The sequence below is a fragment of the Anomaloglossus baeobatrachus genome, chromosome 4 (genome assembly GCF_048569485.1).
Source record: "Anomaloglossus baeobatrachus isolate aAnoBae1 chromosome 4, aAnoBae1.hap1, whole genome shotgun sequence".
Classification (NCBI taxonomy): Eukaryota; Metazoa; Chordata; class Amphibia; order Anura; family Aromobatidae; genus Anomaloglossus; species Anomaloglossus baeobatrachus.
In genome coordinates, this window is record NC_134356.1 from 347,155,796 (window position 1) to 347,179,277 (window position 23,482).

The 23,482-nt window shown below is 43.2% G+C and overlaps 1 protein-coding gene across 1 annotated transcript; it reads left to right on the plus strand.

Moving 5' to 3' along the window:
- The first annotated feature begins 18,436 nt into the window (after positions 1-18,436).
- LOC142301527 (secreted frizzled-related protein 5-like) lies at positions 18,437-23,212 on the plus strand. The gene is made up of 4 exons (XM_075342542.1): positions 18,437-18,755; positions 19,330-19,499; positions 19,656-19,748; positions 22,861-23,212. Exons 1-4 carry the CDS (start codon positions 18,472-18,474, stop codon positions 23,166-23,168), a joined length of 855 nt encoding a protein of 284 aa, XP_075198657.1. The 5' UTR covers positions 18,437-18,471; the 3' UTR covers positions 23,169-23,212.
- The last annotated feature ends 270 nt before the right edge of the window (positions 23,213-23,482 follow it).

Sequence of the window (23,482 nt, forward strand, 5' to 3'; positions counted from 1 at the left end):
ATGGCCCCAAGATAAGCTGCTAAGTTATTCACCACACGATCTCCGCGCTCCCACAACGGCGTGGACCACTTCAGCGCTCTCCCTGTGAGCAGGGACTGGACGAAGGCTACCTTCGCCTTCTCGGTAGCGTAAAGAGTCGCGGACAGCTCTAAGTAGGTGGTAACCTGGTTTATAAAACCACGGCACTCAGAGCTGTTGCCGCTAAAGCGCTCTGGAAGCGCAAGGCGAGGAGACCTTCCGCCCAATAGCACAGCCTGGGTAGCCGCCTGGGTGGCGACTGTCGTCAGAGTAGTCTTATCGGAGGAAGACTGCTCCACTGCTGCCAATCGTGACTCCAACTGCTGCACATAACGCAGCAACTGCTGCTGCTCTTCAGCCATAGCCAGACCTTTGGCGCGACCGTAATGTTACGAGGGGGACCCGGGGAAGCGTGCCAAGATGGGAAATGGACTGCTTCCGCCGGTCAAGGTCCACTGTGCGGTGTAAGGGACCGCCGCTATGGTGGGTGAAGAGTGAGCGGGTTGCTGCTAGCGATCGTCTGGAATGTCACAGACGATCTATGTACACCGATCTGCCCTAACCCGTGAGGGTTGTATGGCACAGATCTCACGGCTCGGTGTACCTGTTGCACGGGGAAGCACAGAGGTGCCCACGCACGTGTGCCAGTGGAAGTCACGAGAATATGGCACGAGGGTAGCACAGAGGTGCCCACGCACGTGTGCTTTCAATAACCAGGTGAGTCCAAAGGAGACTTGAGGAGCTCACCTGGGACAGGAACACGGCCTGTTGACGGGGGTACTGCCGGAGCAGCAAGGCAGGAACACGGCCTGCAAACGAGGTACTGCCGGAGCAGCAAGGGCCAAGCCCACAAGAGACAGTAATGCCTGAGCAGTGGCGTGGCAGCACGCTGCCAGACATCCAAACATAGAAGGACGGTCGCGCGCCGCCATGATGGCAGGGGGAGCTTTTAAGGAGGTGCAGCTCCACCCGAGGGCGGGCGCGAGGCGGAGATGACGGACTTGACCCAATCAGGGTCCACGACGTCCCAGCCTGGCCAGTCAGGATTCACCACGTCACCAGCCTTGTCATCAAGCCGTGTGACGTCAGTGAGCGAATCAGGACCCACCACGCATTGCACATGCTCACCCTCCTGCCTCTGGGAAATAGAGGCGGGATCCTCGGTCTCACAATGTGCAGAGATAACGGGAATCTCACTGCTTCCCTGAGCAGTAAACCTCTGCACATTGCGCAGCCTCGCAGACCTTCGGGGCCGCTGAGCAGGAGAGTCTGCGGCAGGCCAGGAATGGGAGACCGCTTCACTCCTTGTAACAGGAGAACCACTAGGTGTCACCCTTCTGCTGCCTCTCTGAGAAGGTATCTCCTGCACAATGCGCAGTCTGGCAGACCTTCGGCGCTGCTGAGCAGGAATGCTCGTGGCAGGCAAAGAATGGGAGACTGCCTCAGTCCTTGCCTCAGGAGAGCCACGAGATGTAACACATGCTGCACACTCCCCATCGTGCTACATCCCCCATGCTGCGCACTCCCCATCGTGCTACATCCCCCATGCTGCGCACTCCCCATCGTGCTACATCCCCCATGCTGCGCACTCCCCATTGTGCTACATCCCCCATGCTGCGCACTCCCCATCGTGCTACATCCCCCATGCTGCGCACTCCCCATCGTGCTACATCCCCCATGCTGCGCACTCCCCATCGTGCTACATCCCCCATGCTGCGCACTCCCCATCGTGCTACATCCCCCATGCTGCGCACTCCCCATCGTGCTACATCCCCCATGCTGCGCACTCCCCATCGTGCTACATCCCCCATGCTGCGCACCCCCCATCGTGCTACATCCCCCATGCTGCGCACCCCCCATCGTGCTACATCCCCCATGCTGCGCACCCCATCGTGCTACATCCCCCATGCTGCGCACCCCCCATTGTGCTACATCCCCCATGCTATAATAGTTCTCCTATTATACTCAGAGAGGAGTATAATAGGAGGACTGTAATAGGAGGAGTAGTCCTGCGGGGAGAGGAGTATAATGCCGGCTCCCTGCACATGTGTACCGGGAGCCGGTGTACACTGGTAACTATGATACACATCGGGTAACTAAGGGACCTTAGTTACCCGATGTGTATAATGGTTACCAGCGTTCACGGGCTCCGTCAAGATCCCAGCATCGCAAGGTTATGTCTGGCGCTGCTGGGATCGTGACGGAGCCGGTGTACACTGGTAACTATGATACACATCGGGTAACCAAGGGACCTTAGTTACCCGATGTGTATAATGGTTACCAGCGTTCACGGGCTCCGTCAAGATCCCAGCATCGCAAGGTTATGTCTGGCGCTGCTGGGATCGTGACGGAGCCGGTGTAGAAGCAAGCGATATCCCGTGATGTGTGAGGTGAGTGTGATCTGATGTGTGTGTGTGTGTACTCACCTGGGAGTCGGAGCTCCGTGTCAGTTAGGCCAGAGCGAGCGTGCATTGCGTGAGGGGGGCGGGGCCTGCAGAGAGTCGGGGCGAGAGGCCAATCCGTGTGGGGGGCGGGGCCATGGCGAGCCCAGCGGCCAATCAGCTTTGTGTCACCGTAAGGACACAATTTTGGAGCATGACACACAGACAGACAGACAGAATAAGGCAATTATATATATATATATATATATATATATATATATATACACACACACACACACACACACACAGTACAGACCAAAAGTTTGGAAACCCCTTCTCATTCAAAGAGTTTTCTTTATTTTCATTTTATTTTGATGACTATGAAAATTGTAGATTCACATTGAAGGCATCAAAACTATGAATTAACATATATGGAATGAAATACCTAACAAAAAAGTGTGAAACAACTGAAAATATGTCTTATATTCTAGGTTCTTCAAAGTATCCACCTTTAGCTTTGATTACTGCTTTGCACACTTTTGGCTTTCTCTTGATGAGCTTCAAGAGTTAGTCACCGGAAATGGTTTTCACTTCACAGGTGTGCCCTGTCAGGTTTAATAAGTGGGATTTCTTGCCTTATAAATGGGGTTGGGACCATCAGTTGTGTTGTGCAGAAGTCTGGTGGATACACAGCTGATAGTCCTACTGAATAGACTGTTAGAATTTGTATTATGGCAAGAAAAAAGTAGCTAAGTAAAGAAAAACGAGTGGCCATCATTACTTTAAGAAATGAAGGTCAGTCAGTCTGAAAAATTGGGAAAACTTTGAAAGTGTCCCCAAGTGCAGTGGCATAAACCATCAAACGCTACAAAGAAACTGGCTCACATGAGGACCGCCCCAGGAAAGGAAGACCAAGAGTCACCTCAGCTGCTGAGGATAAGTTTATCCAAGTCACCAGCCTTAGAAATCGCAGGTTAACAGCAGCCAGGGTCGGACTGGGGTGCCAGGGGCCTACCAGGGAAATTGCCTCTAGGGGCCCACACTATGGCTACCATAAATGTTTTTATTAGTTGATCATTTTCGGCTTCTCTCAGTATAACATGCTCCTTTTAGCAAACCCTACAGTGCTCAGAAGAGACCTGTCCTGTGCCTGCGTATATCGCAGGATTTCTTGTAGCCTCTTATTTATTGCAGTTAATAATGATATCTGTTATTTACAGTCAGTCACAGCTTTTCTTACACACGGACATTCCTTGTCCTAGAAAAACCACTGAGTCCAACAGCCAAACAATATTCAAAGAGAAGCAAAATGTTATCCAGCATCTTCATATGGAAAAGATGACTAAAATTAATCCACCTCTGCCACCATCTATCCACCATATAACTATCCACCACTAACTGACTTGGGAACTCCCCTATAGAGTCAGTATGTGGAGGTGTGCAGCATTACCACCCAATACTCTTCCATTTGGAGACTGGTGAATTCTCTTCTCTTTCCACCCTCACACATTACATCATTATCAGTAATGATTGGCCCCCAGTGTCTGTACTGGATGTGACCAGTCATACTGTGGGGACAGAGGCCTATAAAAGCCGCACTATGGTTTCCAAATTAGTGTTACATGTTGGATAAACCCTTTATAAGTCCTGTGTATTCTGACAACACTGCTCTATGGGCAGTTCATGTAATTATTTTTTTTTTACATATACAGTATTGATACTGAAGCCCCTCCTGTACTACGGTATTATCACATATAGAAGCCGCCTAAAGAGTAATTACATATAGCCTAAGATAATGACACTGACACTGGGGGTACAGGATAATGACACTGCCACTGGGGGTACAGGATAATGACACTGATACTGGGGACAGGATAATGACACTGATACTGGGGGTACAGGATAATGACACTGGGGGTACAGGATAATGACACTGATACTGGGGGTACAGGATACTGACACTGGGGGTACAGGATAATGACACTGACACTGGAGGTACAGGATAATGACACTGACACTGGGGGGACAGGATAATGACACAGACACTGGGGTACAGGATAATGACACTGACACTGGGGGTACTGGATAATGACACTGGGGGTACAGGATAATGACACTGACACTGGGGGTACAGGATAATGACACTGGGGGTACAGGATAATGACACTGATACTGGGGGTACAGGATACTGACACTGGGGGTACAGGATAATGACACTGACACTGGAGGTACAGGATAATGACACTGACACTGGGGGGACAGGATAATGACACAGACACTGGGGTACAGGATAATGACACTGACACTGGGGGTACTGGATAATGACACTGGGGGTACAGGATAATGACACTGACACTGGGGTACAGGATAATGACTCTGACACTGGAGGTACAGGATAATGATACTGACACTGGGGGTACAGGATAATGACACTGACACTGGGGGTACAGGATAATGACACTGACACTGGGGGTACAGGATAATGACACTGACACTGGGGGTACAGGATAATGACACTGGGGGTACAGGATAATGAAACTGACACTGGGGGTACAGAATAAGACACTTGATGTCAAAGAATGTGAAAGCTGAAAGCTGAGGACAAGATGGATATCTATCAGACCATAGAAAAAATGGATGATTAGGAGGAAAAGAGCTTCTTTCCCTCAGCACAGCACTCAGCTTTCCCAATCCCATCCCATGCTGTGACTGCTGCTATCCCTCTTTCCCTAATCCCTACTACTGATATATGGCTACTGTGTGGATTTCACTCACATCATGCAGCACCCCCCAAATCACACAGCACACACCCTTTTCCGTATATTACTATTATATTACCCCTCTCTCAAACACACTGAAATCGCATGTGTCACACACCCTGTATCCCTTAACACCCCTCTGTCACAGTCTGGACCCCCCATATGCCACTCACCCTGCACACCCCCCCTCCCCATGTCCCACTCATCCCCCCCCCTCACCGGACACTTCTTCCTCGGCACATCATCCCTGAATGGCAGCTCCTGCCCGGCTCCTCCCACACGGTCACATGGGCATGAGTCATCTCAGGTCCTGCACCACTACAATGCATCTACTTCCTCTCGGATGGATCCTGCTCTGCCCCTGCCGCGCTGCAGCTCAAACCTCCGGGTGCCTCCAGGTCAGGAGCGCCCCTCCCCCCCCTGTCATCTGATTGCTGCCCCTGCATACAATATTATCACCTGCGGTGGCGACTGGCGAGCCGCGGCCGCAGGCATTGTAATACAACCGGCGGGGGGCCCTGCAGGCTGCCGGTGACAGCATAGATTACAAACAAGGGCGGGGCCTACCCCGCCACGCCTGACAGCAGCTCAGATTAGAGACCAGGTCAATGCCACACAGAGTTCTAGCAGCAGACACATCTCTAGAACAACTGTTAAGAGGAGACTTTGTGCAGCAGGCCTTCATGGTAAAATAGCTGCTAGGAAACCACTGCTAAGGACAGGCAACAAGCAGAAGAGACTTGTTTGGGCTAAAGAACACAAGGATTGGAAATTAGACCAGTGGAAATCTGTGCTTGGGTCTGATGAGTCCAAATTTGAGATCTTTGGATCCAACCACCGTGTCTTTGTGCGACGCAGAAAAGGTGAACGGATGGACTTTACATGCCTGGATCCCAACGTGAAGCATGGAGGACGAGGTGTGATGGTGTGCGGGTGCTTTGCTTGTGACACTGTTGGGGATTTATTCAAAATTGAAGGCATACAGAACCAGCATGGCTACCACAGCATCTTGCAGCGGCATGCTATTCCATCCGGTTTGCGTTTAGTTGCACCATCATTTATTTTTCAACAGGACAATGACCCCAAACAAACCTCCAGGCTGTGTAAGGGCTATTTGACTAAGAAAGAGAGTGATGGGGTGCTACGCCAGATGACCGGGCCTCCACAGTCACGAGACCTCAACCCAATCGAGATGGTTTGGGGTGAGCTGGACCGCAGAGTGAAGGTAAAAGGGCCAACAAGTGCTAAGCATCTCTAGGAACTCCTTCAAGACTGTTGGAAGACCATTTCCGGTAACTACCTCTTGAAGCTCATCAAGAGAATGCCAAGAGTGTGCAAAGCAGTAATCAAAGCTAAAGGTGGCTACATTGAAGAATCTCAAATATAAGACATCTTTTCAGTTGTTTCACACTTTTTTGTTAAGTATTTCATTCCACATGTTTTAATTCATAGTTTTGATGCCTTCAATGTGAATCTACAATTTTCAGAGTCATGAAAATAAAGAAAACTCTTTGAATGAGAAGGTGTGTCCAAACTTTTGGTCTGTACTGACTATAAGATGCACTTTTTACCAAGATAACATCTTGCTAAAATGTATGTGTGTCTTAAGGTCATCAGTGCCAGAGCTCCTGGACTGCTTCCATAAATCATAGGAGCACAGCCCTTATGAATGCTCTACTCTTTTGCTGACATAACTAAGTGGCTGGCTCCCCAGTTCTGTGTAATTACTACTGAGCAGGAGAGACTAATCTGAGCTTGCTGGCAGTTTGGAAAATCTTGTGTCCAAATAAGGGTTAACAGAATGGATCTTTGGTGCACAGGCCGAAGAAAAAGAAACTGTCACATGTAGATAGCAAACTGATTTAAGGGTACTTTACATGCTGCGATATCGGTACCGATATCGCTAGCTAACGTACCCGCCCCCGTCGGTTGTGCGTCACGGGCAAATCGCTGCCCGTGGCGCACAACATCGCTTACACCCGTCGAATGGACTTACCTTCCCTGTGACGTTGCTCTGGCCGGCGAACCACCTCCTTTCTAAATGGGCGGTTCGTGCGGCGTCACAGCGACGTCACATGGCAGCCATCCAATAGCAGAGGAGGGGCGGAGATGAGATGAGCCTCATTGCCGGTGGACGGAGGTAAGGAGATGTTCATCGCTCCTGCGGTGTCACACATAGCAATGTGTGCTGCCGCAGGAACGAGGAACAACATCGCTACTGACCAGACAACGATTTTTCATAAATGAACGACCTCTCTCAGACAAACAATTTTTGCCTCTTTTGCGATCGTTTAAGGTTGCTCCAGCCTGTTACATGCTGTGATGTCGCTAACAACGCCGGATGTGCATCACAAACACCGAGACCCCGACGATATATCGTTAATAAATGCACTTGTGCTCTTTATGAAGTTTGGTTCAAGACAACCGGTGTAAACTGTTTTGGGACCTTGTTATGTCCCTGTTGTGGACAGTAAGTAATATGTAATGCTGTTTACTTTTTTTGTACAACCCTCCTAATATATTACTCCCACTTTAGAATAATACAATACCCTACACTTCAACCCTAGAGCACCAAATAAGAAGCACCACCAAAGCCAACCAACAGTACCCCTCCACATCTTTATATCATATCACCAGGGTAGATTTATTATTTAGAATTTTTTTTTCCTATTTTCTGTTGTCGAATCCTGGCTGTGGCTTATCTTCAGGTGTGTCTTACAGTGAAAAAATATGTTTTATGTATGTGTGTATAATATATATATATATATATATATATATATATATATATGTATATATATATATATATATATATATATATATATACACGGGGTGGTCCAAAAGTAGGTGGTCAGTATGTGTATAGGGTTATCAAACATGGTGTAAAGTGAAACTGACTCAGTGGCCCTTAGCAACCAATCAGATTCCACCTTTCATTTACCAAGGAGTCTGTGAAGAATAAAAAGTGGAATCTGATGCTGCTAAGGGCAACTGAGTCAGTTTCACTTTACACCATGTTTGATAACCCTTTACACATACTGACCACCTACTTTTGGACCACCCTGTGTATATATATATATATATATATATACGCAGTATATTAGTATGCACATCAATGAATACAGCATGGATGTATTAAACATAAGTGGCTTCTCAGAGAACCAAATTGGCCTTGATGTTTCTTGTGCACACAATTGTTTTTAGATCAGTCAGGGCTATAGTGGCTTTGTTTGACTTCCAGTTGGCATATGGTCACACTCATTGATAATTACAAGAAACAGTTATGACAGGGATCATTTTTTTTTTCACAGACTTGCAAAAGCATTTTTCTAGAAATTGTTCCATGGAAACACTCAACACAATAGCCCAGTGGTTAAAACTGTAGGCTTGCAGCACTCGTTCCCATCCCACCAAGGACAACATCTATAGGGGGTTTGTATGTTCTCCTCGCGTTTGTGTGGGCTTTCTCCAAGTACTCTGGTTTCCACCCACACTCCAAAGACATACTAAAGCTGGTGTCACACATAATGACAACGACAACGACGTCGCTGCTACGTCACCATATTCTGTGACGTAGCAGCGACCATAGATGATCGTTAGTAAGCTGTCAAACATGTTATATAAAGCAGCGACGGAGCAGCGATCATAGCGACGTTGACGGTCGTTGTGTGGTTTCAGACGTAGCGTAGCGTAGCGATCGTCGCTGCTGCGGTGTCAAACACAAGGATTATCAGCTTATCAGCATGGCGCAGCGGGATAGCAGCGATCAAAAAATGACCTGGAACATTCAGGAGCGAGCAACGATTTCGCAGCAGGGGTCTGATCGTTGTTATGTGTCACACACAGTGACGTCGCTGTTGAGATCGCTGCTATGTCACAGAATATGGTGATGTAGCAGCGACGTCGTTGTCGTTATGTGTGACACCAGCTTAAGAGTAAATTTAGATAACAGACAAAGGAATCCATTAGTTTGGATATTAAAACTTTACTAATTTAGTAGTATAGCTTAAAAAGTTCCAGGTACATTAAAAATATATTGCATCAAAGCACAGAGCCCATCCACTTTTTGCAGTGCTGGTCAACCTTGTTTATCAAAGCAAAAATCGATGCGTTTCAAACTTAGAGCTATCTTTGATCATGTTCAAGGATAGCTCTATGTCCAAAATACATCGCTTTTGCCTTGATTGAATATTTTTAAAATCCCTGGAATCTTATACTTATAAGCTGTACAAATAAATTGGTGAAGCTTTATAAACAAATGGCTGGATACCCTCCTTGTCCTTGTCTGCATCCGAAGCCAATCGAGGGCTTTGACCAGGGTTCCCCAACTCCAGTCCTCGAGGGCCTCCAACAGTGCATGTTTTCAGGATTTCCTTAGCATTGCATGGGTGTTGGAATGCAGGTGATTAAATTATCACATGTGCAATACTAAGGAAATCCTGAAAACATGCACTGTTGGCGGCCCTTGAGGACTGGAATTGGGGACCCATGGCTTTGACTATCCATGCCAATCTACAGCAGATGGTGAATTTTGCAATTTTGATTGTGAGCACCAATGATGATGATGATGTCTGCAAAGCGCTGGGGAATTGATGACACTATGTAAGGCCCGTTTCACACGTCAGTGAAAAACACAGACGTTTTTCACTGGCGTGTAAAACACGCACATGTCCCTGCGTGTGCCGTGAATCACGGCACACGTGGGTTGTCTAAGTGCAATCCGGGCTCCGTTCTCCGTGGCCCGTGATTGCACTTAGAAATCAACTCACCTGTGCGCGCTCCCGCTCTCCGTGGTGCTGAATCCTCCCGCGGTGCAGCATCCGGCCGGCGGTGACCCCTGCAGCAGCTGCTTCCGGGTCGGCTGTGTCGTGCATCATTAAGATGCGCGACAGTAATCAGCCGGCTTAGAAGCAGCAGGGAGAACGGGCTGCAGAGAGCGCGGCTGAAGTCGGGTGAGTTAAAATGTTTATTATTTTAAATGCACGTTTTTTTCTGGCACGTGTTTCATGGACCACACCACTGCGTGGTCCGTGGGACATCAGTGATGCCAGAAAAAAATGGACATGTCTCCGTGCGGCAATCACGCACACGCGGGTATGCCGCATGGAGACACGTGCAGTGAAAAATCACTGACGTGTGAGCAGACCCATTCATTATAATGGTTCTGTGTATGTCAGTGATTCTGGTACGTTTAAAAAAAAGCACAAACGTACCAGAATCACTGACGTGTGAAAGGGGCCTAAGTGAGTAAAATAAGTAAATGTGGTGTTTTACCAAATGCCCATGGTAATTCTCACCTAAATAAAATTGTAAAATTGTTTTCAATTTAACATTCTGTCAAAATATTAGTAATTTTTATGTTTAAGAGAAAGGTCCTTGCCAGCATGGTACTGTTGGTGGGAAAAATACTCCTTGTATAGGCCAACTCAGCAGGAATTAACCCAGAAGAGAGAAGGCAGTTAATATAAACCATCTGCAAACCATTGACAACATTTAGCTGATATGAAGTGATTGTTGTCTGGCTGCTCAAAACTATGAAGATAACTAGGGAAACATCTTCCAAAGATGATTTTTACAATCGATTGCCTTGCAACTTTCAATCTACATGCTTCTTATTGTGGCCTTCAACTTTTTTGGACAAGACAAACATTGACAAAAGCTTAACGTAAAATAAGGAGTTTGTATGTTCTCCGTGGTTTCCTGGGTTTTCTCCAGGTTCTTCGGTTTCCTCCCACACTCCAAAGACTGATAGGGAATTTAGATTGTGAGCCCCAATGGGGACAGTAATGATCACATCTGTAAAGTGCTGTGGAATTAATGGCGCTATATAAGTAAGTAAAGTAAATAAATAAAATAATATTAAGATGCATTGCTTTTTGTGAAGAATTTGTGACTACAGCGGGCATTTAAGGTAAATATTACTTTTTTAATTTGAGAATAACCACTGAATATCTGTTTCATAATAGAAAGCATGCTTCCTGATATTTTTTGCATGAGTAATGTTGTAGGTTTTGTAGAAACCAGATATAATTGATTAAAATAGCAGCAGCCGGATGTCACTTGCCATTGACATCATTTTGCCTCATTATCCCATCAATCCATTAGCATAAAGATTGTTGTGAAGTACCACGCAATCAATTTTATGGAGAAAAAAATGGAATTTAAGACTGGTTATATGTTGATAAATTGATTTAAAAGCTAATTACAGCCAGAGTAAATGGTGTCAAAACTGAAATGAGAACTGTGTGTTGGGTAAACAATCAGGATGCTGAGAAAAAAATGCCTAAACTTGATATTAAACTGGGAAGTTTAGCAAATCACAACATAAAGATGTAGGGAAAATGTAAAAAAAACCAAAGTGCATAAGATTTGATCTGCTTTGCACATGCTAGAGAGTATTACACACATGCTATGGCAAAAATATGTACAAGCACAATGTCAAATGGCTGTTAGTTTTACATTCACTTCAGGGGTCTCAATTATACATTTATTATTATTATACGCTGATGAGCCAAAGGGTAATAATGTTTTGAACATTTGACTTTCAGGCTCCATATCTCAGCATCCTCTACAGATTTGAGTGTAAAACTACCTTCATTTTATAGACAATCATCTTGGCTATCTCATGCAAATATTTAACTTGCAACTTTGTAGCATATGATTAATTATGTAGACTCTTGTCATGTTACTGCACTGTTACTGTTTTGCTCCTGAAAATCTAAATTTACCTTTTTATTATTTTGTAAATCCACTTTGGTTTTCAACACTGCCTGAATTCTTCTGGGCATGTTCTCAATTAGATTCAAGCATATCTGAACAAAAATCTGATCTTAGGACTCTCCTATACATTCCCAATGTTGGCGTATACTAATCGACTCACTTGGGTATGTATACAGCTTTTTCTTCATCTCTACCCACAAGTGTTTTGTTGGGTTGAGGTCTGGGACTCAAATATAGATCTGCATTAAGACCACCATTGATCCTGGTCAAATATCCTATACCTTTTCTTGTGAAATACCCCCATATCATCTGCCTTCCTCCGCCGAATTTGACAGTTCCTTCAAATTTTTGATCCATTAGTCCCTTTTCCCTTGCTTGGTCCAAACCCAATTAAACCCATCACAGCTTAATCTACTGACGTTCATCTCATCTGCCCAAATCACCTGTTTCCAATCTTCTACTATCTTCTTTTCTGCAAACTCGAGCTGATGCTTCTTATGATGATATTTAAATCAAGGCTTCTTCACCTTTTTTCGAACCACCAATCCAGACTTGGATGTCTGTGATCTGACTATTACGAAGTATATGAGCCACCTCCACTGCCATGTTTGTCACACCAGAAGTGATAGACCTTGTGATGAGTTGACTTGTTGACTCCAATATTTTGCCTGGACATCCACCTCTTGGCTTTTGATTGGATGCACAGACTTCATTTTGTATTCATCCAACTGTCATGACATTCACATGATGTAGTTTGGCAATTTTTTGGGCCGAGAAACCACTATGAATGAGCTGGATGATCCTGTGCCTCTTTTCTTGGGAAATCTGTTCCTCGAATTGAACTAGTGACCACCTTCGATTGGGAATCAACCTAATAACACACTAAGCTATTTAGGAATGTGAGAAGGGGTTGTACTTTGTAGTATACAGAAAGTAAAAGATATTCCCACCACCCCAGAACCAAAATAGTAACAATGCTGTAACATGGCAAGAATCTGCATAACAAATCATATGCTAAATAGTTAAGTCTAATTTATGTACAGTATGTGATAGTCAAGATGATTGTCTATAAAATGAAGGAAGTCTCTTACTCAAAACTGTAGTGGATAATGAGATATGAAGCCTGAAAGTCAAAAGTTCAAAACATTGTTACCCTTTTGCTTATCAGTGTATGTAATAATAGGTTTTGAAAGGACATGCATATAAATGTTACTCAATGTAAAGTAATGATCAGACTCAATTACTGTCACTTATGTTGTGTAAAAATCAAAATGGAAAATGACTCTGCTGATTTGCGTTATAGTCCTGAAGATAAGTTGACCTACGTAAGGAAAAACTATTACATTATAGTGCTGAAGCAAAAACTTGGGGCATCTTTTTTTATTCAAGTGTCCACACTATAATACACAATAACAATCATTTGCACTTTATAATGTAGAGATCAGGTCACCCCCCCTACCTTATACCATTTTTTTTAGTATGGATAAGCTTTTATTCTGCCCTTAAAAAAAAGCAACTGTTTTTACATGCTGTTTTCAGTGTCCCTGTAGAAGCCTAAAATGTAAAAAAAATGCTGCAGAGATGCAGAGGTCAACATTTTCAGACACACTCTGGACATGATTTTTCATGAAATCCCATCCTCTTTGCTTGGACAGTTAAAGGCAAAATATTTTCTGCCCAAAATAACGAGGCAGAAAAAAACGCAGCATTTACTGTACATAGGAAAACGACCTTACTGCTCGTTTTCTGAAGGAAAATCTCTGATCAACTCTTGTTCCATCAGATGTGTTAATCATAAGGAACCCGAATTTGTTCTTTTCACACTCTATACCATATTGTCACATTAATTCACAAACTGACATCTTTGAAAGTCAGAATAGCACTCTACTAATCTAATCACTTCTTCAGTTCTGTTCCCTTTAGCAGCAACATATGCTAAGGGAATATTTTACTATAGTAACAACATTAAGTCAACCAACTAATCATGCATGTGCAAGGACGTTGTGTATATAATGTATATGCAGTGGACATAAAGTCTACACACCCCTGTTAGAATGGCAGGTTCTTGTCATATAGAAAAAAAAAATCGCACCAAGAAGAATTTCAGAACTTTTTCTTCCTTTTATTAGTACAAGTCCATTGAGAAACCAACTGAAATCATTTTGAGGGGGGAAACAAAAATAACAAAATAAAATAATGTGGTTGCACAAGTGAACACCCTCCTATAATTGGGGACGTGTTTGTGTTCAGATGTGGATTTGTACAGATTATGGGAACAACTAAAGGTGGAAAAAGTTCTGAAATAATTCTTTTTTAATTTTTCCATGTTGAAAACTCCTGACATTTTAATAAGAATGTGCAGATGTTTCATATCCTACATAGTGTGTGTGTGTGTGTGTGTGTGTGTGCGTATATGCGTATATAATGTATATATATATATATATATATATATATATATATATATATATATATATATATATATATATATATATATACTACTAACACTATTATATTTCAAATCATCCTGACAGTTCAGCGTTTCTTCATACCTTCCTACAAATTTGCTATGGTACAGTATATAAGTATTGTTTTCTTAGCCTCCCCTTTGCTGGGATCCTTAGTCATGGGCGGCAACAGTCATAAGCAAGCCCACCTCATATTATCATAGGTGTCTCTGCCATATGTGTCCACCTTTCCCATTTCATCTTTCTATGAAGAATGGGTAGACTTCCCCAGGAAGCCAGGAGTCAGGGAAGGTGGGCTTTTCAAGAAAGGTTGGAGAACCACTAAAGGTAGACTTAGAAGAGCCGATATTAAGGAACAAGCGTTACTAACACTGTCTTAATATTGATCAGCATAAAATCTGTGAATTTTAGGAAAGTCGTTTCCTGAATTGAATAATCAGCTCCGTCTTTCCAGAAGACGACTTTGATGTATAATCCAATTTATTTTACAATGTATTTAAGCAGTGAGGAAAGTGTGGAGTCAGCTTCTGCTTGATGAACTTGACAATGGAGTGTTAATGGATAGGTGTTATCTGAGCAGGTAATCACCCCAGTCTTGTCTCCTGCTAATGAGGCCAGGGAGACAGGCATCTTTCTGTCTGCTGTCAGGACAGGTGTTTATACAGCTCCAGGGAGATTTTTTTTTTCTTAGTTTATGGATCCAACAGTTTTATTATTAATTTCCATTCCAAGTGACGTGTCCGATAAAATCCATAGAGTAATTAATGTGCTGTTAATTAATGTAGAGCCATGTGTGTAATAGTGTAGTCAGTGGGAGCAGCTTGTTTATGCCAGACTTGTACAGTAATGCCATGTCTGGTAATAAGTATATTTCTGGGGAGTCGGTGACATTTCATTCTCTCCTGGATCAGAACAGTCGTGAATCCTTAATCCACGTGTTATGATATCTAATGCTGAGCCTCTCTCTGCAGGTGGTGAGCTACATTACAATAATACCGAGGAATTAAAAAAAATGTATACATTTGTTATCATGTATTTTTTATATATAGTCATGTATATATTTTAAACTAATAATAAAAAGCTATCGAAACATAGGTTATACATTTACTAGGACAAGGTCTTCCTAGCCTATAGTTTTAGATCATAATCTGTGTTCACATCTGGGTCTTAGTTTCAAGTTATAGTAGAAATAGTCAAGCAAAAGACACCAATGGTGCCTGGTGGAACTTATTGACTGATAAACAGGTCCATTTGGTTCTGTTGACGTATCCACCATTTGCTGTAACAAAATAGACAAAATCCATAACTAGGCTAATGAAAGAGCCTCGAAGCATAAGGAGTCAGATAATTAAGACATGGTATTTCTAGGCTATAGTTTTGGATCATAGGCTGTGTTCACATCTGGGTTTGTGTTCACATCTGGGTCTTAGGTGGGCTTTGCACACTACGACATCGCAGGTGCGATGTCGGTGGGGTCAAATTGAAAATGATGTACTTCCGGCATCGCATGCGACGTCGTAGTGTGTAAAGGTTCGATGATACGATTAATGAGCGCAAAAGCGTCGTAATCGTATCATCGGTGCAGCGTCGGCGTAATCCATAATTACGCGACGTTACGATGTTGTTCCTCGCTCCTGCGGCAGCACACATCGCTGTGTGTGAAGTCGCAGGAGCGAGGAACATCTCCTACCGGCATCACCGCGGCTTCCGTAGGTTATGCGGAAGGAAGGGGGTGGGCGGGATGTTTACATCCTGCTCATCTCCGCCCCTCCGCTCCTATTGGCCGCCTGCCATGTGACGTTGCAGTGACGCCGCACGACCCGCCCCCTTAATAAGGAGGCGGGTCGCCGGCCAGAGTGACGGTCGCAGGGCAGGTGAGTGCATGTGAAGCCGGCGTAGCGATAATTTTTGCTACGCCAGCTGTCACAAGATATTGTACCTGCGACGGGGGCGGGAACTATCGCGTGCGACATCGCAGCATCGACTTGCGATGTCGCAACGTGCAAAGCCCGCCTTAGGTTCAAGTCCCAATACAAGTAGTCAAGCAAAAGACACCAGTGGTGCCAGGTGGAACTTGTTGACTTATAATAAGGTCCTGCTGATGTTAACACCATTTTGCTGTAACAAATTAGACAAAACCATAACTAGGCTAATGACAGAGCCTCCACTCCACATTAAGTAAAGTCCTAACCTGTATACCAAACACACTGTTATTTCATATGTTGTATAACAGTCTTTATCTAAACTTAATGGTCATCTAGTGATGCTACAAAACATATAGTGTAAAGGTAACTAGTGAAATTCTAATGCTCGCAGGGCGAGCAAGGGATTAGCGGACCTAGTGGGCCACAGCACACAGAAAACCCAAAGGGGCTTGACTGTGGAACAAGACCTGGTTTATCCCACAGCCTCTGATGGTGAGGGTGTTGCACTGTAAGTTTTAGACCGGGTGCCACTCAAGAAGGATGATGCTGCGATAGCTGGCCCCAGGAGTACAAACACTGACAGTCTCTGATGATAGAAACAGCAGCCGGTGTTGTGGATTCGGCAGGGATGGATGAATTGGATGCAGTAGCAGCCACAGATACAGTGAAAGCAGCAGGGTTGGATAGTTGTAGCAGCAGCAGTGGACATGTAATGCACTGAAACACAGATAGGAATCAGAAACAGAACACAACACAATAACAGCAGCGGCAGTACAAAGGGACCTGAGAACTAGCAACGTATAGGACTCGTTGCCCGGGCACCTCCTTAAAGGGGAAGGTGCCTTAAATACCTAATGCCTCTCAGCCGAGCTGAGAGACACTTCCAGGCCTGAGTTTACTGGACCTTTAAGAAAAGGGGTGTGTACCCTACAGGCACTCCTAGGATGCCTGTGCTGTGCGCGCAGGCACTGGGAGACAGCTGTATGGACTAGTGATGGGTCAGCTACTGCTGATCAGCTGGGAAGGTGAGAGTGACAACATCTCTGCTAAGGGAGGGGGGGGATAGCGCGAGGGCACCGGTATGGGTATTACAGAAATACACGTACCCATGATCAAATGGTCATTCTGAGTTCAGGGCACTCACGTATAAATCACATATGGATAAAGGTACTTTGCTGTTCTTTTATTATGTTTTTATTTATAACAAATTAGTTTTCAGACGCTAAAGATTCCATTTTCATTCAATCCTTTTTGTCACAAAAGATGCAGCGAGTTTTGCAGACTGCAAGGCTGAATTTTCAGCAAAACTATCACTATTTTTAAAAATATAGTGCCATCCCTGTGTATCTGCACATTTGCACAAAACCGTGTGTGTGTGTGTATATATATATATATATATATATATATATATATATATATATATATATATATATATGCCAATGCATTGATAGGAAATGTCCGGAGTTTAACAACAGTTATTGAATTATTTCTGTAGAATATTGGTACTTGGAGTTTTTTAGATAAATATATGTGTGTATTTAGCAATTTAGCATACATGAGCTATGCCACCCAAATGGAATAAATGATTTCAATATCATCTGCCTACGGTATCCGAGAATCCACCGGATAATTAGAACAGTCTGTTATGTATGATAGGCTCCAGACTCTGAAAACTGTCCTAATGCCAGAAAAAAAGACTTGATAACACCTGGTAACATCCTGATAGTCTGCAAAAATGCTCTGAGAGACATGGAGCAATTAGTAAAACATACGGTGTTGATAAGTCCATTCTTAGGATATGGCAGGTCAGCACTGGTACCGTATAATGCACCCTGGCCACGCTCAGGAGACAGACAGTCTGCCCAGGCTTTCTTACTTTGCCACTTAGCATGTACATAACAAAACCTCAATTTGTCTCATTTTAATATCCTAGTCTGTAGGATGCAACATAGTCCTGGCACTTTCAAAGTAAAGAAATCTATTATGCAAACATAACATTGAAGGCAAGTCTGCCATGTCGGTGTGTCTCCACCTCTTTCGTTATCACTACAATCACCTGAGTGGGCAATGATTCTAACTTGTGTCTTGTGTGTTTTGATAAGCCATGGATAATGAATGGGCTGGAGCATCCTAATTTGTATATAAACAGCTGTGACCACCACCATGCCAGCACCTAAGCATCTGAGCAAGGCTTGACATATACAAAATGACTTCTTCCCCTGTCTTCCTGCTCCTTACGGGCTTCCTTGCTGGATTATGCAAGGCATTTGATATTGGATTATCCACAAAATGTGTCTCTATCCCTGAAGAATTGAGTATGTGCCATGATATCGGCTACTCAGAGATGCGGCTTCCTAACCTGATGGGGCATACCACCATCCCTGAAGTTGTGTCTAAGACCGCAGAGTGGCACAAGCTTCTACAAACTGGCTGCCATCCATATGCCCGAATGTTCCTGTGTTCCCTGTTTGCTCCAGTCTGTCTTGATACGTAAGTGAAGTTGACTATGTCTTTTCCTTAGGTATGGGTTGTAATACATCAGTAGACTTTATTGATCATTACATCATTTAGGAATGTTACGTAACTATTTCTCATGTTCCACGTTGAACAATATATCTATATGATCTTTTTAGAAGAAACTGAACCTCTGAAACAAAATCTTTCATTATTGAGCGGCTACCATTGGGAGATTTTACACCTACTGCTATAAACTGCTTAATATTCTTCACTGTACAGTTCAGCTCAGCTACAAAGAGGATTATACACTCTATGCTGTGCAAAAAAAGCCCATTTTGTGGCTTGACCCTTCCTACGCAATTTGCCAATCCCTGGTACATTTTAACATGTATTTATAATTTATAATGGGCTGGGTGAGCTACATTACCAAACTGGTATAGAAATATTTTTTGCTTCAAACTAGACTTCTATTGCCTTAACATCCGTCAGAATATTAATCAGCATGCTCAGCTGTCATAGAAATTACAAGCCGCATCTTTAATGTGTCCCTTCTACAGTTTATAATTAATTTTGGAGGACTGAAAATAAATAACATTTTGTTTTGTAGGTTTATCCAGCCATGTCGCAGTATGTGTGAGGCCGTGAGAGACGGCTGTGCCCCTGTATTAGAGTGTCATGATCAATCCTGGCCGGAGAGCCTAAACTGTGACCGGTTTCCAGCTGGTGACGATATGTGCCTTGACAACTTAAGTAAAGAATTCCAGTATATTTACAAAGGTAAATTAAGAAAAAAACAAACCTAAAAAATAGTAATTGAAATGAACATATGCTTTCATTATGCGAATATTACCCTTCTATACCTCTCATGACATTGACAAATTGTCTAAATTAGGAAAAGTTCTAAACAAAAACATGTCTTTTCTTTTTTTAAAGAATTGCCCAAACCAACATGCCAAGGCTGTCCAATAATTGAAGAAACATTTTCATACAGGAGTGTCTTGGATGCTTTTTGTGACAATGACATTGGTAAGCTTCCATTTGTATGGTCTTGACTAATGTGTTTTTTGGCACTCATGATCCTCGCTGACATGTCACAATAAATATGCCATATCTTGTCATATTAAAACAGTTTTATCATATACATTTTTTTTTTTACAAAGATAGATAGATAGATGGGTAGAGGGATAGATAGATAGATAGATAGATAGAGGGATAGATAGATAATGGATGGATAGATAGGTAGATAATGGATGGATAGATAGATAGATGGATAGAAGGATCGATAGATGGATAGAAGGATCGATAGATGGATAGAAGGATCGATAGATGGATAGAAGGATCGAAAGATGGATAGACGGATCGATAAATGGATAGAGGGATCGATAGAGGGATCGATAGAGGGATCAATAGATGGATAGAAGGATCGATAGATGGATAGAGGGATCGATAGAGGGATCGATAGATGGATAGAAGGATCGATAGATGGATAGAGGGATCGATAGATGGATAGAGGGATCGATAGATGGATAGAGGGATCGATAGATGGATAGAGGGATCGATAGATAGATAGAGGGATCGATAGATGGATAGAGGGATCGATAGATGGATCGATAGATGGATAGAAGGATCGATATATGGATAGAGGGATCGATAGATGGATAGAGGGATCGATAGATGGATAGAGGGATCGATAGATGGATAGAGGGATCGATAGATGGACAGAAGGATCGATAGATGGATAGAGGGATCGATAGATGGATAGAGGGATCGATAGATGGATAGAGGGATCGATAGAGGGATCGATAGATGGATAGAAGGATCGATAGATGGATAGAGGGATCGATAGATGGATAGAGGGATCGATAGATGGATAGAGGGATCGATAGATGGATAGAGGGATCGATAGATGGATAAAGGGATCGATAGATGGATAGAGGGATCGAAAGATGGATAGAGGGATCGATAGATGGATAGAAGGATCGATAGATGGATAGAGGGATCGATAGATGGATAGAGGGATCGATAGATGGATAGAGGGATGGATAGAGGGATCGATAGAGGGATCGATAGAGGGATCGATAGAGGGATCGATAGATGGATAGAGGGATCGATAGATGGATAGAAGGATCGATAGAGGGATCGATAGAGGGATAGAAGGATCAATAGATGGATAGAGGGATCGATAGGTGGATAGAGGGATCGATAGATGGATAGAGGGATCGATAGATGGATAGATAGAGGGATCGATAGATAGATAGAGGGATATATAGATAGAGGGATAGATAGATAATGGATGGATAGATAGAAAGATGGATAGATAGATGATAGAAGGATTGATAGATAGAAAGATGGATAGATAGATGATAGAAGGATTGATAGATGGATAGAAGGATCGATAGATGGATAGAGGGATCGATAGATGTATAGAGGGATCGATAGATGGATAGAGGGATCGACAGATGGATAGAGGGATCGATAGATGGATAGAAGGATCGATAGATGGATAGAGGGATCGATAGATGGATAGAGGGATCGATAGATGGATAGAAGAATCGATAGATGGATAGAGGGATCGATAGATGGATAGAGGGATCGATAGATGGATAGAGGGATGGATAGAGGGATCGATAGAGGGATCGATAGATGGATAGAGGGATCGATAGATGGATAGAAGGATCGATAGAGGGATCGATAGAGGGATCGATAGAGGGATAGAAGGATCGATAGATGGATAGAGGGATCGATAGATGGATAGAGGGATCGATAGATGGATAGAGGAATCGATAGATGGATAGATAGAGGGATCAATAGATAGATAGATAGAGGGATATATAGATAGAGGGATAGATAGATAATGGATGGATAGATAGATAGATAGAAAGATGGATAGATAGATGATAGAAGGATTGATAGATAGAAAGATGGATAGATAGATGATAGAAGGATTGATAGATGGATAGAAGGATCGATAGATGGATAAAGGGATCGATAGATGTATAGAGGGATCGATAGATGGATAGAGGGATCGATAGATGGATAGAGGGATCGATAGATGGATAGAAGGATCAATAGATAGATAGAGGGATCGATAGATGGATAGAGGGATCGATAGAGGGATCGATAGAGGGATCGATAGATGGATAGAGGGATCGATAGATGGGTAGAAGGATCGATAGATGGATAGAGGGATCGATAGATGGATAGAGGGATCGATAGATGGATAGATAGAGGGATCGATAGATGGATAGATGGAGGGATAGCTAGATGACAGAGGGATAGATAGATATATAGAGGGATATATAGATAGAGGGATAGATAATGGATGGATAGATAGATAGAAAGATGGATAGATAGATGATAGAAGGATTGATAGATGGATAGAAGGATCGATAGATGGATAGAGGGATCGATAGATGTATAGAGGGATCGATAGATGAATAGAGGGATCGATAGATGGATAGAGGGATCGATAGATGGATAGAGGGATCGATAGATGGATAGAGGGATCGATAGATGGATAGAGGGATCGATAGATGGATAGAGGGATCGATAGAGGGATCGATAGATGGATAGAGGGATGGATAGAGGGATCGATAGATGGATAGATAGAGGGATAACTAGATGACAGAGGGATAGATAGATGGATAGATAGAGGGATATATAGATAGAGGGATAGATAGATAGATAGATAGATAGATAGAGGGATAGATAGATAGATAGAGGGATAGATAGATTCATGTAACTGTATTAAAGTTCCTTGGCTTATTTTAAGCAATTTGTTCCATTTTGTACAAAATGATTCCCATACTGTAGAAGTAAATATACACTGTTATTCCCTAGGTGTTATGAAATAGTGGGAGGCTGAGATAACACTAATTAGTTGATAGTGTTAATGTCTTAGCATGCATTTGTTACCAACCCACTGACACACTTAAGCAAAGTATATCATTAAGATCCCAATTGCTGGGTTTTAACAAGCAAAGAAGAAAAAAAACCTAATTACAACTAGAAAATGACACGCTGCCCTTGTTACGGACTTACCAATCGGAGGTTCTACTATAATAATAGCGGGTGGTTTATTTATGGCATATGATGGATACTTCTGAGAATAATACTAATCAGGTAACTCTTTTTACAGCTGTAAAAGTAAAGTTGGCAAAAAGAAAGTTTGCTCCAGGACACCATGAATATGTGACCGAAGGCCCGATTGAATTTATTAAACAGGGACTGTTACTTCCATATGACACACGTAATCTAGTTGAACAATGGCTGAGAATCAATGACAACTGTGCCCATAGGATGATCCGTCACTCCAGGTCCATGGCCTACATTTTAACTGGAAATATCCAGCATGGAAAAGTTATGCTGAACAGAGTATTTCACTGGCAGAAGAAGGACTCTCAGCTGACTCTAGCTATCCGGAAATGGAGGCACCATAAATGTTAATGTAATATGAACTTTTCTCTGTACATATTGAAGGCACTCTATCAGATGTAAATAGTTGTATATAAATAAATTTACATATATATTTTACAAAGACTCATTTAGGTGATTAGTGTTATGTGTTTCAACATCCCTCGCCAAGCTGCAAGTGGAAATGTAAAGGTGGTATGTATGTCCCCCCCTCTTTGGACCTTTCCAGGTGTAAATGTCATTCATCATGGGCCCTTTCCAGGTATACAGTATATGTCCCCCATCCTGAGCCTCTTCCTGGTATATATGTCCACCATTCTGGTGTACATGTCTGCCATCCTCGGACC

Coding starts and splice junctions, on each gene's coding strand:
- LOC142301527 (XM_075342542.1), top strand. CDS start 18,472: ATGACTTCTTCCCCTGTCTTCCTGCTCCTTACGGGCTTCCTTGCTGGA. Junction 18,756..19,329: donor GCTCCAGTCTGTCTTGATAC/GTAAGTGAAGTT, acceptor TTTGTTTTGTAG/GTTTATCCAGCCATGTCGCA. Junction 19,749..22,860: donor TTTTTGTGACAATGACATTG/GTAAGCTTCCAT, acceptor CTCTTTTTACAG/CTGTAAAAGTAAAGTTGGCA.